The 24,101-nt window shown below is 41.8% G+C and overlaps 2 protein-coding genes across 6 annotated transcripts in view; both read left to right on the plus strand.

The window, feature by feature from the left end:
* LOC149859452 (protein argonaute-1) overlaps positions 1-2,468 on the plus strand; it is a 44,107-nt gene extending 41,639 nt beyond the window's left edge. For 2 of the 3 annotated variants that reach the window (XM_090056939.1, XM_090056942.1), the window contains 2 exons: positions 645-844; positions 1,795-2,468. In XM_090056939.1, coding sequence (XP_089913065.1) covers positions 645-844; positions 1,795-1,903 — 309 coding nt within the window. In that variant the 3' untranslated portion in view covers positions 1,904-2,468. Of the gene's footprint in view, positions 1-644; positions 845-1,794 lie in introns of those variants that run through there. The other variant, XM_090056943.1, reaches the window with a different exon arrangement.
* An 11,265-nt stretch (positions 2,469-13,733) lies between these two features.
* LOC149859453 (protein argonaute-3) overlaps positions 13,734-24,101 on the plus strand; it is a 64,052-nt gene continuing 53,684 nt past the window's right edge. For all 3 annotated transcript variants that reach the window (XR_016443509.1, XR_016443508.1, XM_090057560.1), the window contains exon 1: positions 13,734-13,998. Coding sequence is in view for 1 of the 3 variants with exons in the window: in XM_090057560.1 (XP_089913686.1) it covers positions 13,980-13,998 (19 nt within the window). In the remaining 2 variants the exon portion in view is untranslated. The remainder of the gene's footprint in view (positions 13,999-24,101) is intronic.

The following is a 24,101-nucleotide window of genomic DNA, read 5'->3' on the forward strand; positions in this document are numbered from 1 at the left end:
CCTCTCTTACTCCAAGGACAGCAGAGCACTAGCTTCGTTAATGAGCTGTAGGCAGCTGCTGGGCAAGAGTAGTATGTGATGTGGTACCATGGGCAGGATCAGGAGCTTATTGCTGCCGTATTGCCGGCATAGCAACAGTGGGCAGGGGCTGGACTGGGCAGCTGCTTTTAATAATGGCTTACATGCAGTCTCCCTTATCCAGCAACTTAAGCACTTCTGCCTTGCATTGCTCCTGACCTGAATTCGTGACTTAACAGAGCAAATAGTACAGCAGGAGAGGAATGTAAGAGACAAGTTAGCTGAGCTGCTTGGTTGGATGCTCTCTGTCTTGGGGAAAGAAGGTCCCCTCTGTCACGACTTCTGCTCCAGCCCCTGGATCACACAGCTTCCTGCTCTGCATAATCTTGCAAAGAGAGAGGACTGATATTGGGCCGCCTGCTTCCCCAAGTGCCTTTGTAGCCCATTCCTGTGCAACAAGCATTTTCCCATGCCACCTTCATCTCCTGTGCAGCGCTTTTGCTGATCCCCATTTTGATTGGGTGGGCAGGGGAGGAGCAGGTCACCAAGGTTTTTCCACCTGCCTGCTGCTGGTTCTGATCATAAGACAACCTGGTGGCACCTTCAACGCATCCCCTCCTCCCCAGGGTACGAGCAGACCTTCCCATTACTACGTCCTCTGGGATGACAACCGGTTTACAGCAGATGAGCTGCAGATCCTCACGTACCAGCTCTGTCACACCTATGTGCGATGCACCCGCTCTGTCTCCATCCCGGCACCAGCATACTATGCCCGGTTAGTGGCATTCAGGGCACGATACCACCTCGTGGACAAAGAGCACGACAGGTGAGCAAGGGTCTGGGCATGGAAAGAATCTCGGAGCTGTAGTGTCTCTGTCTGGCATAGGCAGAGGGCAAGGTGAGAGAGAGGAGATGGGTGGTATGTGTTCATGCCCTGTTGCTCTGGTACAGGCAACAGCAAGCCTTGGGGTCTGAAAGCCTATCCTGGAACCTGACTGAGCTAGTTTTTACAGGAAACCCCCTTCTCTTGCAAGATTCAGAGGAATGATTTTTTTACCAGTTGTTTTTTGTCCAAGAGGCATAATGCAGAATTCTCTGCCCAGGTGTTAAGCCATCCTCTCTTCCTTCCCGCTAGTTCTGGGCTGCAGTAGGGGCTGGAGTGGCCCTAAACAATTTTAACGAGCTGTAGGGATCTGGCCACCACCCTGGGGCACCTGTAGCACTGTTTAGGATCTCCACAGTACTCTGTGCTGGGGTCCTGCCTTTTGACTTGCTGGCAGCTGGCCCCTGTCCTGGCCTGGAGCAGCAAAGGGGTTTTTGGAAGCTGGCTTTGCAGTACTTGTGCTGAGTGGAGGGAGGGAGTCCTTTGTTGCTGCCACTGCCATCATGACTCCCTGCTGGTGTGCTTGCCTACTTTGGATCAATGGGCAGGGGTGGTGCAATTTTTTCACTGGTGCCTGACTCCAGGAACTGAGTCCAGCCCTTTCTGCTGTGTGGGAGCTAGAGGCTTCCTAGCCTATGTGATGGCTGAGAGGGGTGGTGGGACTCCAGGTCCTGCACAGTGGATATGCAGTTTCCATGCCCACTGCTTACTACTTTGATCTTTCTAGGTTTGGTCATGCTACCCACTGCAGCTGTTTGTGGTACTCCCCAGTGCTCTCTTGTGCTGACGTGGTCACTGTTGTGTGTGGCGCTGCCCCTAGCACAGCAGGCCCAGCTGTCTGACGGGCCCTGTAGATGCATGTATTAATCATGGTGTGTTTTTTGCACTTTCAGTGGCGAGGGCAGCCATATATCCGGACAGAGCAACGGGCGCGATCCCCAGGCCCTGGCAAAGGCTGTGCAGGTTCATCAGGACACTTTACGTACCATGTACTTTGCTTGAAAGCCTAACTTTTTTTTACCTCACTCAAGAAAGCTTTCAGATTTGTAGGAGCCATACAAAAACGGAAGCATTGGGACACCTTGTTTTTTTCCAATAAGAAATCACTGCAGGGCAGGCAGCGTCGATTCAGGCAGGAGACCAACACCACACGTGGAGAGAAAAATCAGACACCTTGGTAATATTGGAAGAGACTGAAATTTTTTTGTCTTGTTTTGTTGTTGGTTTTTGTTCTTTGTTTTTTAATTTTTCTGGCTTTGCAAATTTTAACCTGACCAAACCAATGAAGGCGTTTTAAGGAAGGGATAGAACTTCCCACAAAACGGAAGCAGGTTTTCATTTTAAAATGCAATACTATAGACTTCTGACTGTGAAATAGTGGGATTGGTCCTCCATTGCCAGCCTGACGCCGGTAGATATTTTTTGCGGGGGTTGGGGGAGGGGATTTTTAGAGCCTTAAACAGAAGACTAGATTTATAAAACTAATATTTTAGGATACCAGATGCTTTAATGGGTTGAGAAGAAAAAAAATAACTAGTTTATAGGAAAATTCTAACACTAACATTTCCCCCCCAAAATAATTTCCCCCCATATAATGTAAGGCACCCTAGCACTTAGCTCAGAACTGATGAAAATTGTCTTCCTTGTGTTAAAAGCTAGTTAGCTGCTGCCATTTGAAGCAACAGTCACAGACTTTTCCGTGGGTGAGTGCCTTACTATGATGCTGCAAAATTTCAATGTTTTTATCTTGTAAGGAAAAAAAAAATAGTAATCTTGTCTTGGTGATGGTCCATATTTCCATCCGAAGGAGTTGATTTTATGTTCATAGAGTTACACTTTTGTTATATCACAACCTCACGATGGTTAAACTCCATTGAAAGATGTGCACTTTCATATAGGACAAGTTTAATAGCTGCTGACCCGTTTTTTTTGTTTCCAGTGTACTACTTTGTTATTTAAAACTCCATTTCTGACAAATGGGGGCATCTTCATCCCATGAAGACAGAAATCTCCATATTGATATTTTTTTTCTGAATTTCTATAATGATGGACACTGGGATTTTTTTACTAAACATTATTTTTATACGATACTGAGTCTGTTGCCAAAATACACAAGTCATTAACATTCTCAGAGTTTACATCACTGCACTTCCTGAGACTTTGTATATTCATGCCAGAGATTTATAGTACTTCCTGTCCAATGAGTGTAATGCAAACTGCAGTCTGTGCAGCCTTGGGGTATTCTTTTTTAATGCTCTTGTGTATCTTCCATTTGTCATGTGCATCCATCACATGCCACTGTGGGCAGTCTGCGCTCTCAACTACTATATGCCCCAACTCCAGCATGTTCAAAGTGTCTTGGTAGCTTGTGCTGCTAGGGTTTTGCTGCTTTTTGTATCACAATGTTACTGATTTTGTGCATGGGGTTTTTAATCTGAAGCAATGCCAGATTGTTCATTAGTCCAAAAAATGAAATGCATATTACTATCACGGGGAAATTCCTATTGATTTGTGTTCTTATAGGGGGCAGGGGAAGGAAACTGGTTTGTGTGTGGGGGTTTTTTGTTTTGTTTTGTTTCCCCCCCCAGCAGTAGCATAACTGCTTTTCAAACTCATTTTGCTGCATTGACCATTCAGCATGGCAAGGCTATGGTAGCAGTGACTACTTGGCTATATCAGATGGGCAGGCTATCATTTTTCAATATTAAAGCATGCACTAAAACCTTTCAGCGAGAGAAGGAACTTTTTTACACTGTTATTGGACTGACAGGGGGAGCAGTTCTGTTCATCATTTTCCTGCCAAAGTGAATGAATTTTTAAAGTCTAACATAGACACTGCCCTCTGCCAGTACACATTACGATAAGCACACGTTTTTTTCATAACTTGGACATTTAGACTTGCCTTGCTAAGACCAGCTTGAGATCACGTTGACCCATCACTCTGTTCTGGTACCAGTAACTTCACTGTACTCTTTTTTTTTCTTTTGGGGCAACATGTTTGTGAAGAAGTAAGACACCAATATGCTATGCAATCCAAGTGCTGAGCCCACCGATGCCACGTTGTGTGAAGATTCGAAACATAGCTCAGTTGTACTCCTCAAGCCTACAGTGTTGGATCACATTCTCCTTTGCACCTTGTGTCCAACTCCACTGCTGTATATCTGCAAGGTGCCAGAGGAAGGAAGCCAGGAACTCTTCTTCCTCAGTAGGGTAGCCAGCTTTGGGGGTGGGAGGGGGATGTTAGAGAGTAGGGAATGCATTAACACTAAGTGTCAACAAGAGAAGCCTACATTCCTTTACACAAGTGCCTGCATAGTGACACACATTCAGCACCTCTTCACTTCATCCTCCGAACTCCAGCATGTACCCATAGATAGCAGGGTTGATCCCCCAGTGGGGTTGAACCCATCCTTTTGACGTAAAGAACTCTTCATTAAGGATACTGTTTAAGTTTAGGTCACATGTTCTCTGCATCTTTCGCTTAGGTCAAGTTTCCTTTGTAAATCAGTTTGTTCACCAGCATTAAAACTGAAAGCACCTGGCTGCTCTTTTGTAGCCAAGGGCCCAGGCTTTTGGTTTCTAGTTTTTTCACGTTTTTAGTTGGGTCTAGAATTCTGACGTATCTTTTAGAAGCTATGGCATAGCATACGCCATTTTTAACCATTTGAAGTGAGATAGCGTGGGCATTTACAGAAACAACCTGTTGCTCTGTAACAATTTCTTTTTAACCTTGAGACTTGAAATGTAAAATGGACCTTAAGATTTGCACTCCTTCGAAAGGTGGCTGTTCATAGAGACCTATGAATGAAGACTCACTGATGTAGCACCTAGTTTTAACAGCAATTTGTAACTACACAAAAGCTTCACAGCTCCTGAAACGCTCAACTGAAAGCTTGCAGATCATGTTCTGCCCTTATTTCACCCCATGTGTGCTGGGTTTTCCATTTCTGAACCAATACAAATGCCAAATTCTAGAGCTGCTGTGCCCTCAACCATGTTTCCATTTTGGAGAAGTTAACAGCTGTTTTGTATAATGGACTATGCACTGTACCTTCCACATGGCTTCGGCATTCTGTATTTCTGCCCTTTTGTTGTCTGAAATGCAAACAAATAACTGCATGTTGTGGTGCTGTGCGTTTTTTAACTACCCATAGCCAATAGATGTGTAATCCATATGCTTATTACAATTGATAGTTGGGCACGAGGCCCACGTAAGCATCTTAAATGACTCCCGAGTCTGTACGTTCTGAAAATGCACGCATCCCTCTTACAACTAGAAACATTGCCAAGTGCATGCAGTTCATTTCTGTCAGTTGTTTAATGCTGCTTGCTGACCTCATGCTCATGTCTGAACAACAAGGGGTGCTTGAGGGCAGAACATACCTCTCAAAAGAACCTAAGGAGGGCACAGAGGGTGTTCTGGGATGTACAACACTTGATGAAATGTTCAGGATCTCATCACAAAAGAGTTTTCTTGGAAAATGAGTACAAGTAAATAAATGTGTTTCTTTTGGGAGGGGAAGCCAGACAGCAGAACAGCAATAACATTTAAAAAAAAGTGAAATTCATATCTTGTGTGTGGTTTGCACTTCAATAGTTGTGAAAGAAAACTGACGGGGATTCCAGTGCTTTTGTGTTCAATTTTTAACCCCTTTTGTACCTCCTTTATACAAGCAAGTGTTGAACTGTACATAGGATGTTCACAAGACACTCAGTTTGGTTTTGTGTTGCTTGTGAGGTTTGTTTTTTTTTGGTTGGGTTTTTGTTTTGTTTTTTTGCTAGCTTGAACTTTGTATGGTCCATTTGTTAAATAGATATGAACAGTTGATGTACAGTACTTATTAAACAAGCAGCAGCACAAAACTTATTTTATAAAGAAAATAATGGCTTATATTTTAAAGGTTGATTATCAGTTTTTTTTTGTATGAGTGGAATTTAAGATTGGTAAAGAGCAGTGAAATTCTTGGATTAGGCCAAAAAGAAAATACTGTAAGATCATAACCACCTCTTTATTAAAAAAAAAAAAACAAAAAAGAAAAAAAAAAAAAGAAAAGGTTTGGATTAAAAAGTTCCAGAATGTTGTATTTAAACTTGCTTTATTGCATTTGTGCGTTTTTTTGCCTTGGTTCTGACTTTTATGTTTGCAGTTTTTGACTTTGCAGTCCTAAGTGTCTGTGTTCCTGTAACTGTTGGCAGAAGACCTAATAAATAAAAGCAGTGTTAATATATTGGGGTGACACTCCTGAGTGAGATTCTGCGGGAGAACCACCTAGAGGGAGGTGGGGAGGAACACACCCAATGCAAGAAAATATAATGTAAAGGATCTGAGTACCAGCCGTCAAGTCTTTTGCTTGTAGCTGGAATGCATCAGATACTGCAGGGGTTCCAAATCTCCTTTGTTTCCAGCCTATTCCAGTTTCATTGAGAGGAAAATATTGCAGTGAATGAGTAGTTTGCTTAAAATCTATTGGAACGTGGTAACTAATCCAAGTGTCTTAAAAGTAAACCTTCTGCGGGAAACGAAGAAAGGGTACACATCACCAGAAAGGCAACTATTTTGCCCCTGTAATTTGATTTGGCCTATGATCTCCAATGTCTTTTTGTTTTGTTGCCTTTTTTATGGTTGTCAGAGACCTACTGTACAGGGAAATGCATGTGCTGTACGTTTGGTACGACTTGAATTAAAAGTCTGACTCAGAAGTTTGATACAATGTATTTTTTCCCTTGTACAGGGAGTTTCCCTGTGTGTGACTTCCGAAAAAATCATTTCTTGCCTGAAAGTGGATTTTCTTTTTAATTGCAGAATTAACAATGCAGTCTGTATCAATGCCTCTTTTTGAGCACAAACAGGGTTTTGAGTCGAGGGACTGTCAGTACGTATAGCTCAGAAGGCAGAAACAAATGACAGCGAGTTTCATGTATGGCTTGAGCATGTGCTGTGGTTTGTCATGAAGTTATTAGTGCCAGGATGAGTCAAGGACTGTGTTCAGTCTTCCTTTTTGATTTGGGGGCTTACCTTGATCCTGGGCCCACGTTGTTTAATATTTGGCATGTTCCTTTTTAAGAATTCTTCATCCTTTCAGCGGCCTGGAGAAAAACGTATCGGAGGAGGTGGGCGATTATTTTGGGCAGAGGGCTGCTTACTGAGTTTTGGCAAGCCATCAAGGGCCACGTGACAGGCAGCCCAGGGCAGATGACTATTAATTTTCTAAATTTCTTAGGGGCCCCACAGGCTGGATAGAATGGCCTGGTGGGCCACATCTGCCCCCCAGGCTACATGTTCCCCACCCTGATCTAATGAGAGAGGTGGCTTGCCATCTCTAATGACTCACTTGGCTCTTATTTGAGGTTTGTCTTCCAAATAAATATTGACATAACTTTTTCAAACAATTATTTAAGGAGAGATTGGTAATTGGCTTGTTGAATAAAGCTAAGCAATCGTTACTTTAGTAAGTGCTTGCTAATGGCTACACAGTCCATTTCCTGTTAATTGACTCGAGACGTAACATAGAGAACTCTTGCATTGCGATAGATTTTCAGGTGGATGTCTCTGAAAGATCTGTACAAATTTGTGCTGCTGTTTTCATGTGTTGCACCAGTTCTAACAAGCCATGCTGTGGTGGGATTATCTTAAAATTCCAAAGGGACTGTTCATATGGGTATGTGATCATCAAGCTGGGTCCAGGAATGGTGCTGGATAGCTGACTTTAATGTAGTGAAAAATGGAGTCTGTTTGAAATGTCGGCCTGGCATCTATTGTGTTTTAAGCCCTGTGCTCCTGGCCTGCCTTCTGGATTTAACAGGAAGCAAGATTTCAGGTGCGGGTGTATACATATGCACATGAATCAAGTTGAGGGTAATTGTGCAGTTGTTTCCCTAAGTAGCAACAGAATTAAGAAACAGTGATTTTGGCTGAAACATGGAATATTGCATTGGTCCGTAATGAAGGTTTGGGGATTGAGGTTGCAAACCCATATTTCTAGAGTTTTACAACAACGATGATAGTATGGCACGGGTCCTAATGGGGCCCTGCTTTTAGCAGGCATCCAAGCAGGATACTCAGTTCAATCAAATACAACAATGAATTGCATTTGTGGAACTAAATGAGGTTTTAATGGAATCCCCAGGCTCAACAGATGTGTATAATATAACTTGTTGCACAGAGTCCACAAAATACGGTCATTAAATGTAAGTAGCTCTTGGCCAACGGTACTTTCGTTTCATAAAAGAAGAACAAAGTGTCTCTTGCTCAGGATGGCCTTAACCATTTTAAATATCCAAGCTGTACGTGATTTTGCACAAGAGACAGCTTTTACGGAGAACAAGTAGATAACAGAATCCAATTTGGCTTCAAGCATGTCCTTTCTCATGTGGATGAAAATGAGCCTTAGAAATGTATGACCATCAGCCAGGGTTACAAATAACCTCCCTTAGAAAAATGCTCTTTACAACAAAGCCGGTTACAACAAGGCCATTGACGTGTGGGCAGGCTGCTGAGGCCACCGCTGTGTGTACCTAACACTTCCCAACGGGGTTGAACCTACCCACCCCATTAACACAAAATGTTAACTCTAACAACAAGGCCTCATAGGACTGCAGGTAGGGAAACATTGTTAATAGTTGCATTTTTTATTATGAATTTTCATGTTTTAAATTAGATGGTAAGTGACTCCCTCTTCTGATTTTAAATGGTTTTAAGTGCAGACTTGATAATCGAGCTGGGTTCAGGAGTGGTCACCCTTACTGCTATGAGCAAATCCTAGATTGTATGAGAGTACCAACTGACCCCTTTTCCCCCCACCACTGTGACTTTGTTCTCTCCGGTGTGAAAGGCAGGGCTAGCAGGACCAAAGCAAGGTAGAGCTGAGGCTTGTCCCAGTAATGTAAAGCTGTTTTCCTATCCAAAATTAAGTTTACAAGAAGGAAAATGCAGGTAATGACACAACTCCTGCTGCCTGAGACAGCAGGAAACAGCTGTGGAAAATCTAAAGTCTGTGTAGTGGCGCCCACTTCGCTTCACCTCGTTCTGCCTCCGCTCTATTGAGTGACAGCGTTCCTGTACCAGCTCCAGAGCTTTAAAGTGTGCGTTCAGTAGCCTTGAACATAGGATGCTAAAAATAGTGCCAAAGGGGCGGTAAAGGGCCAAATTCCTTCAAGAGTTTAGGTATTAAGATAGTGAATGGGGGCCTTTATTCTCCAGCATCTCATAGCACCTTGCTAAGTTGCTCAAGAAATGTTCCATGAAAAAGGAGCGTACCCAAAAGGCTGGAGTTAATTTGTCATTCCCAGAGCATGTTTTCTTTTTTGGCCATCAAGCCACGTGATGTGGGCTAAAGTTGTCTTGCAGCTCATGTTTAATTTGGGAGAGGGTGACTATATGTGTATGGTACAGCTAAACTACTGTCCTGAGGTGTTATTTGTAGCCATTGGAGCAGAAGGACCCAGCTGCATCCACAGCCTTCTGCAGTGTGTGTGAGGTCCAGCCTTGGTAATGTGGACTTATGGTATGAGCCAGAAGTTAGTAAATCATTGTCTGTTCAGCTTGAACTGGTAGAGGACATCTGCATGCTGGTTTGGGGGACTGGGAGTTAGGAGTAGCGATGTCTGAGCCTGCCCTTCTAGCTCTCACTATGATGGAAATCTCCTTTTGCTAATATTACACATCAAATCTCCTATCTCCCCTATAATTAATCCTCACTGTGAGAGATCCAGTTGTCACTGAATGGCCCACCCCTACTTTTATTTATAGCTGGGTAAAACTTTTCTGACTGCCCATTCCCTATGGGTTACCTATCATAGCAAAAAGTTCAGGGTGTTGGCAGTGGCACTTAACTATTGTAGCCTGGCATATCCTAGAGCAGTGGTCTCCAAACTTTTTTGATCGTGCACCCCTATCAGTAAAAAAAATTTTTGAGCACACCCCCCCAATATATGTATACTTATATAAATAGAAGTTCTAATATTTTCTTCCCACACCCCAATGGATTGTCTTGCGCACCCCCTGGGGTGCATGCACCCCGTTTTGGAGACCATGGTCCTAGAGGACTGCACCTCTAACTAGACACTATGCAGTGTGCATCTTGGAGTTGAACAACCTATTTATCCAGACAGCTCTGTGCCATTGGATTACTACCCTTTATTGTGTCCCTGTTTCTGTTCCCAAGAGTTTTCCACTCACTCATCTGCTAGTAGACTATTTATATATTTTCCTCCTTCCTTCCCTCCTTCAGAGAGAGATTAGAACTGTGTGCAGCCTGGCTACAGGAGTACCACTGAGAAGTTAGTGCTTTTCATGTGTTACTGCAGACAGATCTGGTGCAAAATGCACTAATTCTGACCTGCCTTTACACTAGTTGAAGTGCTCCACTGCAAGTACTTTCCCATGTATAGCAAGAGGTATTTGAAGTACTTTCAGTGCTGAAATTCTCTAGTGTAGACAAGCCATTTAATTTGAACTCCAGGCTCTTCAGTGTGGAATGACTTGTCCAGATTTGGGCTGGATTGGCACTGGCATAACAAAAAAACACACAGCCTGGGGACCTGGAACAGCAGCAGAACAGCAACAACTCCATTCCTCGCAGACAATGCGTGCATTTTCACAAGTATGTCTAGGATTAAGAAAAATGCACTCAATCCGTTATCCATTGGCTCTTGGGTGCAAATGAAAACCTTGCCTTTTGAGGTCAGTAAAAGGATTAAAGTACTGTTGCTCTTCAGTTGTGATGTATAATGCCATTTACTTACAATCCCACTTCTTTAGAAGGCATGAGCTCCCTCTCTAATCTGCCTTGGGTTGGACATCTACCATAAACCACAGGCAGCTGTGGTTTAGCGTGCAGGAACATTATGTCCTGCTCTGATACTGTGCTGCCTGTCGGAAAACGTTTTTCTTGCTTCTATGTAGAGGCAGGCTTTAGTCTAACTGTTTTTTCCCTTATTGATGTGTGTGGGAATATTTCACGAGTGAGGGTTTAACCATCTTTTCCCCCTTCCAAACCAGAAAGGCCTTATCTGTACTACACATCTTCAACAGCAATCAGTTCTTTCATTCTCCAGCTTCTATGTAAATGTAAGTACCAGTCAAGCTATTAATTTCCCTGTCAGTTTGGGGTTTGCTCTGCATCTCCCTGACTAACTTTCAGTGCAGTAAGAATCACATGCAGTCTGTGTCTCAGATATCACCACGCTTGGCAGTGGAGTACCAGCTTCAAGTCCAAAAACAGCAGTTGGCTTTTGTATATGTGTGTGCATGCATAGAAAGAAATTCTCAGAAACTTTCCCTGTTGCTCTGCACTAAATGACTGAGCAAATTGGGCAGCTGGTTCCAGGCTCCCTAACAGCGTTTTCTAGGGATGGTGGTATAGGACTGTACGTTTGGCATAGCTAATCCTGGCAGGAGGGCAATGGTAATACAGTGCAGAGAAGGGAAAATAAAAATGACTGTTAATTTCCACCCTGCAGCCTACATTGCTTAACAACCTTAGTTGGATCCTTTTTGCCCCTTGCTGCTTTTTAAAAAAATAAATGTTTTATTCTGCAAACTACTCTAAGGGCCCTTTATTTTCTTCATGGTCAGCTCTGTGAAATTCTGAAGCAGTTTATACTGCCTGCTTCTAATAGTTGAACTGTAATACAGCTTTCCCTCACCAACCACGGTTTTGAGTATCCACACTTAATAGCATTTTGGCTACCACGGTATGCAGTTTTGAGTAACCACGGTTTTCCATGACTGCACATCAGCCCTCCACCTGGCATTTTCCACCTAAGCCTTTTGTCTTACCAACCACGATTTTGCCAACCACGGGAACTTTTAGGAACCTAACCCCAGTGGTCAGTGAGGGAAACGTGTACTGGATTGTGGATAAGCATGGCGCTTTTCTAAGGGAATAATAAAATGCCTTTCTGATGGAACCTGACAGGATGGGATGTACTATCATTGATCAACTGAACTACAGAGTGAACTTTTATGTAGGGATCACTTCATCCATTCCTGTAAGACAGATGCATTCAGTAACTGCTGTGCATGGTCTGGGGAGCTTTAGTTTATTTCCTCTTTGGTTTTTCCTCACTTTTTCTTTTTAAAGAGAATACAGGTACTAATTTTTAAGACAAATTTATCTTTTGCTACTAACATGCCTGCAGCTATTAAATATAATACCCATTTGAAAACAGAGTTACTGCATCTCAACCAGTGCACCTGCTATGAATCTGAAAGAGAATCATAAAGACCAATCAAAAGTGCAAGTGGCTGATGTCTCCATCAACATGCAAAGAGTAACTGGAGAACAAAAAGCAAAGGTGGGTGTCTAACAGTTCTTTTCCTGTGTGACTGGCTCCCCTGACTGACAGATTACAGGAAATGCAATAAAGTTGCATGAATTCATTTAGCCTCAAGGTTCTCTTCCAGCTTGTTCCTGTCACGTCTTGTGAACCACTTGACTCCCTTCCAGGTCATAATTTCTCTCCACCAAACGCACACTCTTTGCTGCTGCTTTTATACTTAATTTTCCTGTTTTGGGAGTTGTTTTCATTGTATAAGATGTTTAAGTTAACTTGCCTAGATTATTTTTTGTGTCTCCTTTGTTCCTGGGAGTTCACTGCTTGCTTGCTTGTTGGCCTCCCCCAGCACTGCCCCTCTTTCCCCTTGCTTTCTCCCACTACCTTGCTCTTTGCATTCTGATTTCTCTCCCCTTATATTTTGGTTTCTACACATCCTTTCACAGCATCTGATGAAGTAAACTTCAGCTCACAAAAGCTTGTGTGTTTGCACTCTAATCTTTTGCTCTCCTTGGGGCGGGGAGAGTGTATAAACTCTCTTTCTGCCCTCTTTCTCTATATAGGTATAAGTTTCTCTCTGGATTACCTCTTTCATTCTCCTCTCTTCCTATTTCTCATATTAATTTCTCTATTATTCTCTCTCAACACATACTGAGTATACATTATGTGTGTGTAATATATATTCTCTAGTCATCTCTCAACATATACGTATGTTGAAGATGCTAGTGGTGTGTGTGTGTGTGTACACTCTCCTCTATGTTGAGAGAGAGAATCTCTATGCACATATGTTGAAAGCTAATATGTGCATGTTGAAATAATATATATGTCCTATGTAATATCTAACTAGATATATCTCTACATGTAATTTCTCTCTACATAGAATATACATAGAGACCCTATACTCTATATTCATCTCTCAACATACATGTAGAGAATTATGTATATATTTGCTCTCTCTATATTTCTCTCTCTCGTGTGTGTGTGTGTGTGTGTGTGTGTAGGTATATATACACATCTCTCAACATATACATCTGTGTGTATATGTATAAAACCCTTTATCTAAAAAATTGATATATATACACGTATATCTGTCTATATAGGGAGAGATATGTGTTATGTATATAAAGAGAGAATTATATTCAAAGAGAACATATAAATTTAAAAAGATCCTCTATATAATTTCTGCATATAATCATCTCAACATAGAATATATACTCTATATAAATATTTGCTATATCTATCTAGTTTCTGTATTCAATCTCAACATTATATATATATTCTGTATGTAAATATATATTCTTTATAGTCTCTATTTCTCTGTACATATATATTACCTCTCTCAACATCTATGCTGGATTCTGTCCCTACACAGATTATAGAGGAAAATAATACCGCGTGTAAAATCGCTCTAGCTTGTCCCCCAACTCCCTCCGGCTCCGCCTAGCAACGGTTGCCCGGGCAACCCTCCCACTTCCGGCCCCGCCTCCTTCCGCGCGTTCGCCGGAAGCTGTTCGCCGGAAGTGACTGCGACCGGCGTGTGGGCGGGGGTGGAACTTCCGGCGGTTGGGGCGCGCGGGGCGGCGCGGCCGACGGGGGCAGCGCGCGCCGGGGGCTGGCGGCGGCCACGCAGCGTCCGCCTCAGGGGGTGCCCGTCCCGCTCACCGCTCGCGCCGCCGGGCCTGGCTGAGGGCGGGCCGCCGCCGCCCAGCCTCGCGCCCCGTCCGGCCGGCCGGACCCGGCGCTGTCGGGAGAGGCGGGAGCCGGCCCCTGCAGCGTGAGGGAGGCCGCCCCAGCTCCATGAATGGAAATCGGCAGCGCAGGTGAGCGCCGGGCCGGGCCCCTCGCTCTGGGGTCCCGTCTAGGGGCCCCTGGGAGCCCTTTGGCCAAGGCTGGAGTTGCCTCGAGCCCGTTTAGAGCTGGGCGGCGGGGACCCAGGGCCCACGTCCACAGCCAGGGTCGTGGGAGACCCGCGCCGGGACAGTGCTTGCTGCTGTTTGGGGTGTGGGACCCCGGGCAGGGGGCTTTGCTCTGCGCCAAAGTGGGCTCTCTGGTACCTCTCTACCGTGGGAAAACCAAGGTTTGTACGGACTGGGTTGAAAGCTAATCTCCTGTGGCGACTTCGAGGCGCTCAGTAGATGCACATGTGTCTGTTAGAAATGCCTCGGTTTTCTGCCTACAGCTGCTTGGTGAATCAATTTGGTCTCGGTTTTTGTCTGGCGCTGGCCAGCCCCCGAAGTGAAGCTGCAGGCCGGGGCATTGGCAGAACTGGAGCGGTTGGAAACTAGAAAATATTTAGTTTTGTGCCATCGAGCAGTCTGATCTCTGCAGGAGAGTTTAAACAAAACGGTTTGCCCTCCCGTCACCCGTAAAATATGTATATATACACACATACACAATTAGCGTCTTCCAGACAAAGTAGTGCTTGTCAGATGATGGAATCTGACAAGTGGAAGCTCCGTTCTTGGAGGGCGTTAAGACCTGGCTAGACAAAGCCGTGACTGGGATGATCTAGTTGGGGCAGGTCCTGCTTTGAGCAGGGGATTGGACTAGATGTGACCTCCTGAGGTCCACTCCCATCCAGCCTCTTAATTTGTTGTGGTTCTGTGTTGCAGACTGGTCTGTGTTGAGTTTGAGTTGTTGTGAGAATGGAAGCAGCCTCTGTAAAACTGAGTTGTGAATTAAAGAAGTGCTTATTAGCACTTCTTGTATCAAACCTATGAGGCCCATAGCAATTAAGTAATCGATGGATTGTAGAATTCTTTAAAGCTCAGTCTAACGGTAGCCCAGCCTTGGAGCATAGTTGCAGAGATGATCAACCAGTATAACCAAAACAGTTTTAATTGCAAATTATAGGGAGCCATATATATTCAGTATTTTTCTGAAGGCGAAAAAAAATAAAGGTCTGTTTGTATTCAATTATTTTTGCTTCTGGGTTGTTTTGTTTTGTTTTATCTTTTATTTTGTCTACTGCACCGGAGATTTGGGTTAAATTTGCAGTCTGATAGGAGTTTTCACTAGCCTGTTTATCTTGAAATTTTGTGCTTATGACTTACAATAGTATGTGGATACTCCCCTGGTCTGAGACTCTTAAGAGAGGAGCTATCTTAATATATCAAAGGAGATTACTTCAATGCAGTAAGATGGAAAGTCAGCAGGAGAGTTTGTTTCCCCTTTGCTCATTCAGTGACATATTAGGGAGTTGAAGAACAAATGGAACTTCAGGAATTTTAGACTTGCAGTTTTCTTAGCTTCCAAAACATGTCAACACATGGTAAAAACATGAAAACTAAGCTGAAAGATCCAGTGTAAACAAACATGTACAGGCACACTTATGATTGGAGGGAGTTAAATTAATGCTGAATTTGGTCCTGGAAACATTAATCTGGATTACAGAAGCTATACTTTTCTTTAGTAAGAGATATGCCTGAACCAAAGCCATTTTAGGAGTTGCAGTGATCTGGTTTCATACTATTAACTTTGAATCGTGTGTGTAAAAATCCTAGCTGGATTCTAACTGCTTGTAACCCATGTAGGATGCATTGCATCAACAACGTCTAATTTAGATGCAATCTGGCCTGTGTGGCTTCTTGAAGGCTGGATGTGACTGTCTTCCACAAGAGCCATTGCGTGGATGTTGCTTTGGAACTTGGGATGAATGTCTCCCTCCGCCCTGCCACCTATTTGAGTCATTAGCAGTGACCAAAGACCCCAAATGCAAGTGGTGATGATATTCACCCTTTAGGGTCCAGAGTCATGTGGGCAGCAGGTTAAATCTCTTGTGGGCTGTATTTGACCCATGAACTGCCACTTGAACAGCACTGTGTTACGTTACATCATTGGTCGGGCATTGGCAGTGCCCACATCCTCCTGCTTTACCTGTGACAATTTAGGGTGTTCTTGGTACGAGTTTTGTGACCGGCTTATTTGCACGGAATAGGTTAGACCAAATACTTGGATGATTTAGAAAGGGATGATCCTGCCTTGAGCAGGGGCGTGAACTCCTGAGGTCCCTTCCAGCTCTGTTTTTCTGTTAACACAGCTCCCATGTCTTCTTAATGTGATCGTTTGCTGGTAGAATAGATAATGAAAACGCCCACTTCATGCAAGACCTTTGAATCTCAGAGTCTGAGTACGCTGTTCTACCATCCAAAATAATTTAGCCGTGTTTCACCTCAGGCTATTTTTCAGAGGAGGTTTTGCTTATTCTGTATAAATGTTCTCAGAAGATGATTTACTCAGTTTAATTCAAGGTCAGTATGAACTTTTAATCAATTTTTAAGCTAAATGAGGTTTCTGTTAGTTCTTCAATCACACCAGTTCATCTCTTGCAAGCCTATTACTATATTTGTTTGTAGCAAATAGTACAGTTAAGGTAAATAGTGCTAGCTGAGACTGCAAAGACGTTACAGTCCATTTGATGACATTTGTTAGTCTGTTGCTGTGTTCCATGTACACACTTCCAAATGCCATATCCAGTCAACACTGGACAGGCCCAACTAAGTAGGGGTGTCTGGAGTCTCTTCTATTCCTGGAGCCACAGTTTCAAGCACCTTTTGTAGTAGCTCATAAACCAAAGTAGCAGTTGATACTGCTGCCTAATGTCTGCCAGCATAGTACTATTGTCTTATCTGTGCCCACAGAACTGAACAAACTGATACCTGAATTTCTTGTCCCCCAGGCAGAGTAATAAGGGAGGGAAGTAAGTGGAATTGTGAGGAGGGGATATGGTAGGGGGCAGACAACTGGAGATACCTGGCATGGGGTGGAGCAGTGGACTTAAGAAATATAGAGGTTATCTTAGGAGTAGGCAAGGTAAGGGATGGAGATGGCTGTAGCCCTTAGCATAAGGGGGAAGGTGGAGATGGAATTGCTGCGACTCCCTTAATTGGAGAAGGGTGGCACAGTGGCATACAAGGGGGTTTTGGGTGGAGCTGAGGAATTCAGGGAGCACTGGGTGTGGAGCAAGATTCTTGATATTTTTCTTGATATTTTCTTCTTAACGCTTCTGTGTAAAGGATAAGAAATGGGGTGGGGGCTCCAGAAAGACACTGTTTTGGGGAGGGGCAGAAGAATGAAATCAGGAACAATTTCATGTGTAAACTTTACTCAAGTGCACTTATACAAATTATAACCAAACTTTGCTGGCTATAGGAGAGTATCATTGGGAGCTGTCAGAATGAGATGGTAATGCTTTACAAAAATTTCATGTGGAATCCTAATAACTGCTCCTATTAGTACAAGAGTAGGTGGAAAGTAGGTTGTCTGTGGTGTTAGTGCCAGTTATTTATTGAAGGTTATAAGGTTCTGGGTGCCCTTGACATTTATTTAAAAACATAAATCATCACAGAAAAAATTAGCAGACAAATCTGCCATGTTCTGGCACTACGAACTAATCCTTGCAGCAAAAAGAATTAAGAATTACCAGCTTGCTTCCCAGATCAACATCTTTGACAATGCCTTCTGTCTTTTTAAAAGATGAGCTTTTGGCGCCTGCCCTGAGTGTTAGCAGATTGTCAATATCTGACTGGGATGAGAATAGAGCGAGATCCTAAGTTGGCGAGCCTCTGCTAACAGTTTTCTCTTACTCCGCTGATCAGAACTGCAGCACCAGGGCATCGGGAGAAAGGCAGATCTATGGTTGTTTGAATCCTTCAAGATGTTAGTTTTCATTTAAAAACTCATGAAAACTGAAAGGCTACCAGTAATAATGGGAAAAGTATATTATATACTAGCAGTGAGATACCAGCTGAACAAATGAGCAAATTAATTCTCCACTTGCATCAGCTTCTCTATGGCTTTAAAATGATAACTTAGAGTCTTGTTCAAAAACAAACCAAAAAAAAAAGCCTGGACCGAAGGAAGGCCAACCTCACTGTATTTGTTGCGTGGCTGCTACTCTTGCTGATTGTTGCTGACCATCTATCAGTAAGGATTGCTTTCCTGGTTCACATGTTTCATTCATAGTATGTTCCAGCAGTATTTGTGAGCCATGTCCAAAGCATTTTTTTTTTGTCTATTTCACATAAAAAATAATTTTTGTTTAAAGTTAATTATTCCACTACTTCAACACACAGCAATTTTTTACTTCGGGAATGTGTGGTGTTTCTTAATGTTCTCCTCCTACAATCAAACTAAAATGTAATGCAATTTATTGCACACCATAGAGAATTGAATAGACTTTAAAATCCTAAAATAAAACTTAATCACTTTTGTCAGAGGCAAGGATTTCTTAGGGTGATATCTTCTGTTGGGCTAGCTGCATAGTTGGAACAGAGTTAGACAAAGCTTTTGAATGCAAGATATGCTTCACCCTAAAAAGATGATTTGTAGTGAAAATGATAATATATCACTCTAAGAAATCCTGGACTGTCACAGTTACAACATCATTGTAACAGTACCATCACTTTTTTGGAAACTTTGCATTAGACTTCCCTAACCATGGAATCCTTTGTTTCCTGGGGCAAGTTCTTATGTTATAAGAACAATCCAGTTTGTCTAGAATTGTTACGGATGATTTATTCCAAGTTAGAAAAATAGTTAAACTTTTGTGGTGTTGGAGTTCATTATCAAACTTTCCATTTTTCCAGACTATATTGAGATGACTTTTATTAGTGTTCTGTCAATAGATGATTTGAAATATTTATCTGGTAGATTTTGAGATACATTTTGAATACTGAAGTTCAAAATGGCAACACAATAGTGAACTGTCCCATATCTCTCAATTATTCAAGTCATTTTTCTTTTCAGACTTGGTTGGAGTAGGCCAGTGGCACCATGGGGTACCTTGACTTGAGATCCTTTTAAGGGTGACGCACAATGTTATCATTGTTGGGTGTGCAAACAGGATTCACAAGATTAAACCTGGAGTTTTCATATAGGAATATTTAGTGTTAAAAACATGGTATTTATGAGTCGTTTGCAGTAGAAGAATTGTATCATTTTGCTATACACACAAACAAGTGAAAATTTAAGAGCTGGCATTTTATGAATTGCCTTGAAGTTATCAAGGATTGCCTCAAATCTAAGAAGGCTGAGAACCACGGAACAGACTGTGCACTTGGATCATGATGCAAAGCATTCACCTGTGGCTTTAAGAAAGGGGGGTTATAGAATGACCATTTTAGTTTAGGTCTTGAAATACTTGAAGGGTAGTTCTTCAGTTACGTTCCACGTGATATGAAGCTTTTTCCTGAAACCAGGTGAACTAGTCATGCATTTAGCTCTTCATTTAGCTTTCTTCTTGTGCAAAACCTGTTGTGAAAGTGACTAAATCTTAAGATTACTATCCTTTTTTTAAAGGACTTAGGCAGATGGAGCATCTGAGTTGCGACCAAGTTTATCAAATGGAACTTCTGAAATAACTTTTTATTTTACTATATTTCCATTTTCTGTCCATGTCAGAACTTCATGACAGCTTTATTAGTGCAAGGGGAAAATTGCAAGATACTTAAACATTTTTAGGTGGATAGGGAACTTAAATGGATCGTAATGTGATTTCAGAGTTGTGCTAGTTACGTTGCAGAAATTATATCAGAGCTTTCAAAACTGAATATGAAACTTGGTAAATACAACTTGAATAAATTATGAATGAGGCCGGGATTTCTTAAGGTGATATTTTTTATTGGACCAACTATGTAGTTGGGATAATTGACTTCTAGGCTGTAGATTTTCCATTTTATATGCTGGATTTCAGTATCTTCCAGGTTATGGCAGTGTTGTAGCTGCGGTGGTCCAGAAATTATGCAAGGGAGTTTAACATTGGGCCAGCTATGTAGCTGGGATAATAAAAGATATCACCCTAAAGAAATCCTTTCTGCTTGAATAATTCCTGGTCTGTGACAGCTACAACATCACTCTTACTCAACACTTACACAACATCACTCTTACACACCTAGATTATTAACTACCCATTAATTTGAAAGGAAAAAGATGCAGTTCAAGTAAATGCGTGTATTATTTTGGTAACAAAACTTCTGTTGCAAATTGTGGTGCAGTTCAAAAAACAAGGAGAGATTACTTGAGTTCGCTTTCTTGAATTTAGTGGGCGGAAACAACTGCAAGAGCAAATTAGCAGTGTCTTTATTTATGTGCCTGTCATACACACTGTTTTTTCTTCACAGTGTAGGTAGATATAAAACTTAATCCAATGAAGATGAACTGTTTTGCTTCAGTAAGTAAATAGTTCCCCTACTTGGCGGTGGGGGGGAGGGTTATTGTAAAAATCTTAAAATTGTTTCCAAGTCCCTGCTGTCTTGTACAATACAATGATTATTTGTAAAGGTCTCTTTAGAGATTAGTTTCATCCAGACTAGCTGAGTATGATCACACCAGTATGTGGAATCACAAGCAAGCATCAAAAATTAGTTTGTTAGCTTGTGCCCAGAATTTGGATATTCCGAGGTGAAATTAATTCGAGAGAAGTAATGTTCAGAAGGCAGGCATAGATCGCACTTTCACAGAGCGTAACACCATTCTGAAGAGTGGCTCTTAAAGAAGGAAGTGAGGCATTTTTTCATGTAGTACTTAGGCTTTCTAGCATTAATAAGTACATGTTAGAGCTCATTTTTGGTATTCTGTTTCATCTTTACATGTTATTTTAATTTTCCATACCCTAGAATGAACTCATTTTCAGGAGTGATGGGATTTCTTTGAGCTCCACAGACTGGGCCTCCGAGTCCAAGCAGAGGCCAGGGGCCCGCTGAAAGGGAATCTTTTTTCTCTTTTGGAGGTCTCTCATGTGCACGGAACAAACCCATGTCTGAAGAGAGTGCCTGGAAGACAAACCTGCCTTGTGTTATCGAGCCACAGCTGAATATTTTACCTGTCATAGTATTAAAGTCACTTTGGGTATTCAATTAAGGATTTAAGGCTGTATTTCACAGAGAGATTAAAAATGAAACTCATCATTAACCTTTTGCTGTCGTTTTCTTGTTTTATACTGTTGAAGCATGTCAGTAGCAAATTGATACATGTTGGCTGGAAAAGTATATGACATATATGAGTAGATAGATGATCATGTAAGAGAAGCCCTGCTAGCTTATCCCTCAGAAGTATACAGATTTATGTGTAGCTGGTTCAGTCCTACAGGTCAGCTGCTTTAGCTTTTCTTAAGTATTACTAAAAATATTTGCAAGTTATTGTGTATGAACCAGTAAGATGATCTCTTTCACTTGTGCTCTGCTTCTACCATCCCTTCATTTGGTAGATGTCAATTTGTGGCTTACAAGCATAGCTGAGTGTGTTTAGTTAAATTGAAGGGGAAAGAAGGTGCCTAATTAAATAAATATGGTTTGCTTTTCCTGGGTCACTCTTACTTGTGTATATGTGATTCAGAGAAACCACTTTCTGAGCTGCAGGTAAAGTCTTTCTTTTGATTTTACTGGGAAATTTCAGGTTACAGGTTGAATTTTTCACTTGCTGAATAAAAGTTTCTGTAGCTTTAAAATTTGTTTGGAGCAGGGCTTCCATTGCCACAAATGCTGGTCCAGTAATGATGAGTTGGATTTTTTTTTTTTTTTTTTTTTTTTATGCAAAGAGCCATATTTTCTAGCCCAGCTTCTTAGTTCTCTGAAATCAGAATACATTTATTTATCCTTGGGATAAGTTTCTCTTCATTGCAAAATATATTTTATAATGCTATATTTAGTTAACTTTTCAACTGTAATTCCTTTCTAGGTATTTACTTTTGCTGATCAAACTTTCTAAAGGTCACAGTTTATCTGCATCTCAGTAAAATGGATGATCTTATGTAAATAATGTGTTAACTGTTGGCTCAATTTTTCAAAACATTTTCAACTAAGCCATTTAAATGTTTTGAAAAAAATTAGATTCCTCAGTGTCCTATACAAATCTGCATACATTCCAGTCACTGCATGTTGAATATGGATATTTAAGCCCAACATATGCTAATGGGAATTACCAGTGGAAATCCCCTATCAAATGGAGCATAATTTTGATGTGTTATCTTACTTTTAAGTGCATTACTGCTAGTAGTAATGATAAATAGTAAGCTTTGGACTCCAGGCATTAAAACTCACTTCATTTCCAGGAAATGAAAATGTAGTCCTAAGATGCTAGTCTTCTGACAGTTGAGTTGATATTTGTTTGGCAAATGTAATAGCCTGTCAGTTTTAAGGAAAACTGAAACTTTCCAAAATTAATCCTAATGCATTTTTTTGCCAATATGTTGGAGTGTTGTAAAACTTAATTGCTGAACTGCAACTTGGTTTGGGACCCCTAAGCAGAATATAGTATGGAAACAATTACCTGAAAAATGCTGTTTTTACAACATTCTAAAGATTAATAGGAGTATAAAAAATAATAATAATAATGGCTTATTTTATCCTGCCATTTTTAATAGAACTTTCTCTTCTTACATATTTGTTCAGAAGCTCCGTGTTCACAAGATGGTGATATTTGTGTTTTTGAACTTCTTAGGGCCTAGGGCTGCAACCAGTAGTTTACAGAGCCATTGGATCTGACCTTTGAAGCTATTGGCCTTCAGCTGCAGGGGCCATTGCCCACTCTGCAGCTAGGTAGTGGGGAGAAGCAGCAGCTGCTGATGCCAGCCTGCCTCTTACCTGAGCTTGGTTATTCCAGCTTGTTGCAGAAAATGTTATCAACTAATGTTGTAGTGTAAGGGAAGTAAACTTTTATAAGTCTCAACTTTAATTCTTATCTACTGTCCTGTGCCCTAAATCAACTGGCTCAATGCACTTGTGTGTCTGTGTGTGCCCACACACACTCCTTCTCCCCCCCCCCCCCCCCCCGCCCCTTGCTGAGGTCCAGTCCTTGGCCTTAGTCTGATTTATGACCTCTCTGGCCTTTCTCCAAGCTTCTTCACAGTGTCTGCATTAAAGATTCAGGCTCTTCCTGCAGGATCCTCACTCATCTCTGCTGCTGGAGCACATCTGTCCTACACTGTTGGAGCCCATCTTTTATGTCCCTGTGAGGATGGGGCCTTCTAGTTTGTGTGTCGTTAGATCCCCACCCCCTGTCTTTGTCATGGAGATCAGAGAGGGCCCTGTTGCACTCCCAGTATTCAGCCCAAGATCTTTTTCTATTTTTTAAACCAGATCCTTAGCATTATTGACTTACCTACCCTTGCATAGTTGTTTTTCCAATGGTCCTGAGTTAGTGCTACTTTTTTTACTTGTCACTGAGTCAGGGAATGCTGAATTTTAGTTTTAGAATGATTTAAAAAACCTTAGCCACCCTGTCTGTCCCATTGTAAGCAAACACTAACTAAAAATATTTTTGTAAGTCATACATGCTAGGAGTAACTAATTCATGCTGTGTAGTGTTTGTGTTTTATTTCCATTAGCTATCCGACTTCCTTAGGTATGAGGCCAAGTGACTCATTGGTGCAACATGAGAATCGTAGCTGTCCTCCAAGTCATTCATTTGTTTGTTTTGGGGTTTGAGTCAGATTAGAAGCCTGTAACAGACTTTCATAATGTGAAAGGAAGTTTCTAAATATATTTTGAAAGCAAGCCATTATAAAAGTGTGTAAATTGATTGGGACAGCACTGTCTGGAAATGAGCTGACAGCTCAACCATATTTTTAAGTGACTTATCCAAAAAGATCCCATCTAAAACAAAACGATAGTAAACACAGCTGGTCCTTGTCTACAGTTATTTTAAGGAGAGTCGCAATAGTTTGAGTTTGCAACTGTGCAACCTCTGTTCTTATTCACTTATTAGTCACAGGTTCTTCATTACACTTGTGGTGTTTCCAAAGTCATAAGGTGTGCCATGCAGAGGCAGACCAGTGGCCTGTCTAGCCCAATATCCTGTTTCTGACAGAGGCACCAATAGATATTTTAGTGGGGGGATATCTCTTTAATAGCTATTAATGGGCTTGTCCTCCATGAATTTGCCTAATCCCTTTTTGAGCCTGGTTGTAATATTTGCTGCAACAGCC

This window comes from Crocodylus siamensis, chromosome 7 (genome assembly GCF_052110815.1).
Source record: "Crocodylus siamensis isolate JL-2025a chromosome 7, ASM5211081v1, whole genome shotgun sequence".
NCBI classification, from domain to species: Eukaryota; Metazoa; Chordata; order Crocodylia; family Crocodylidae; genus Crocodylus; species Crocodylus siamensis.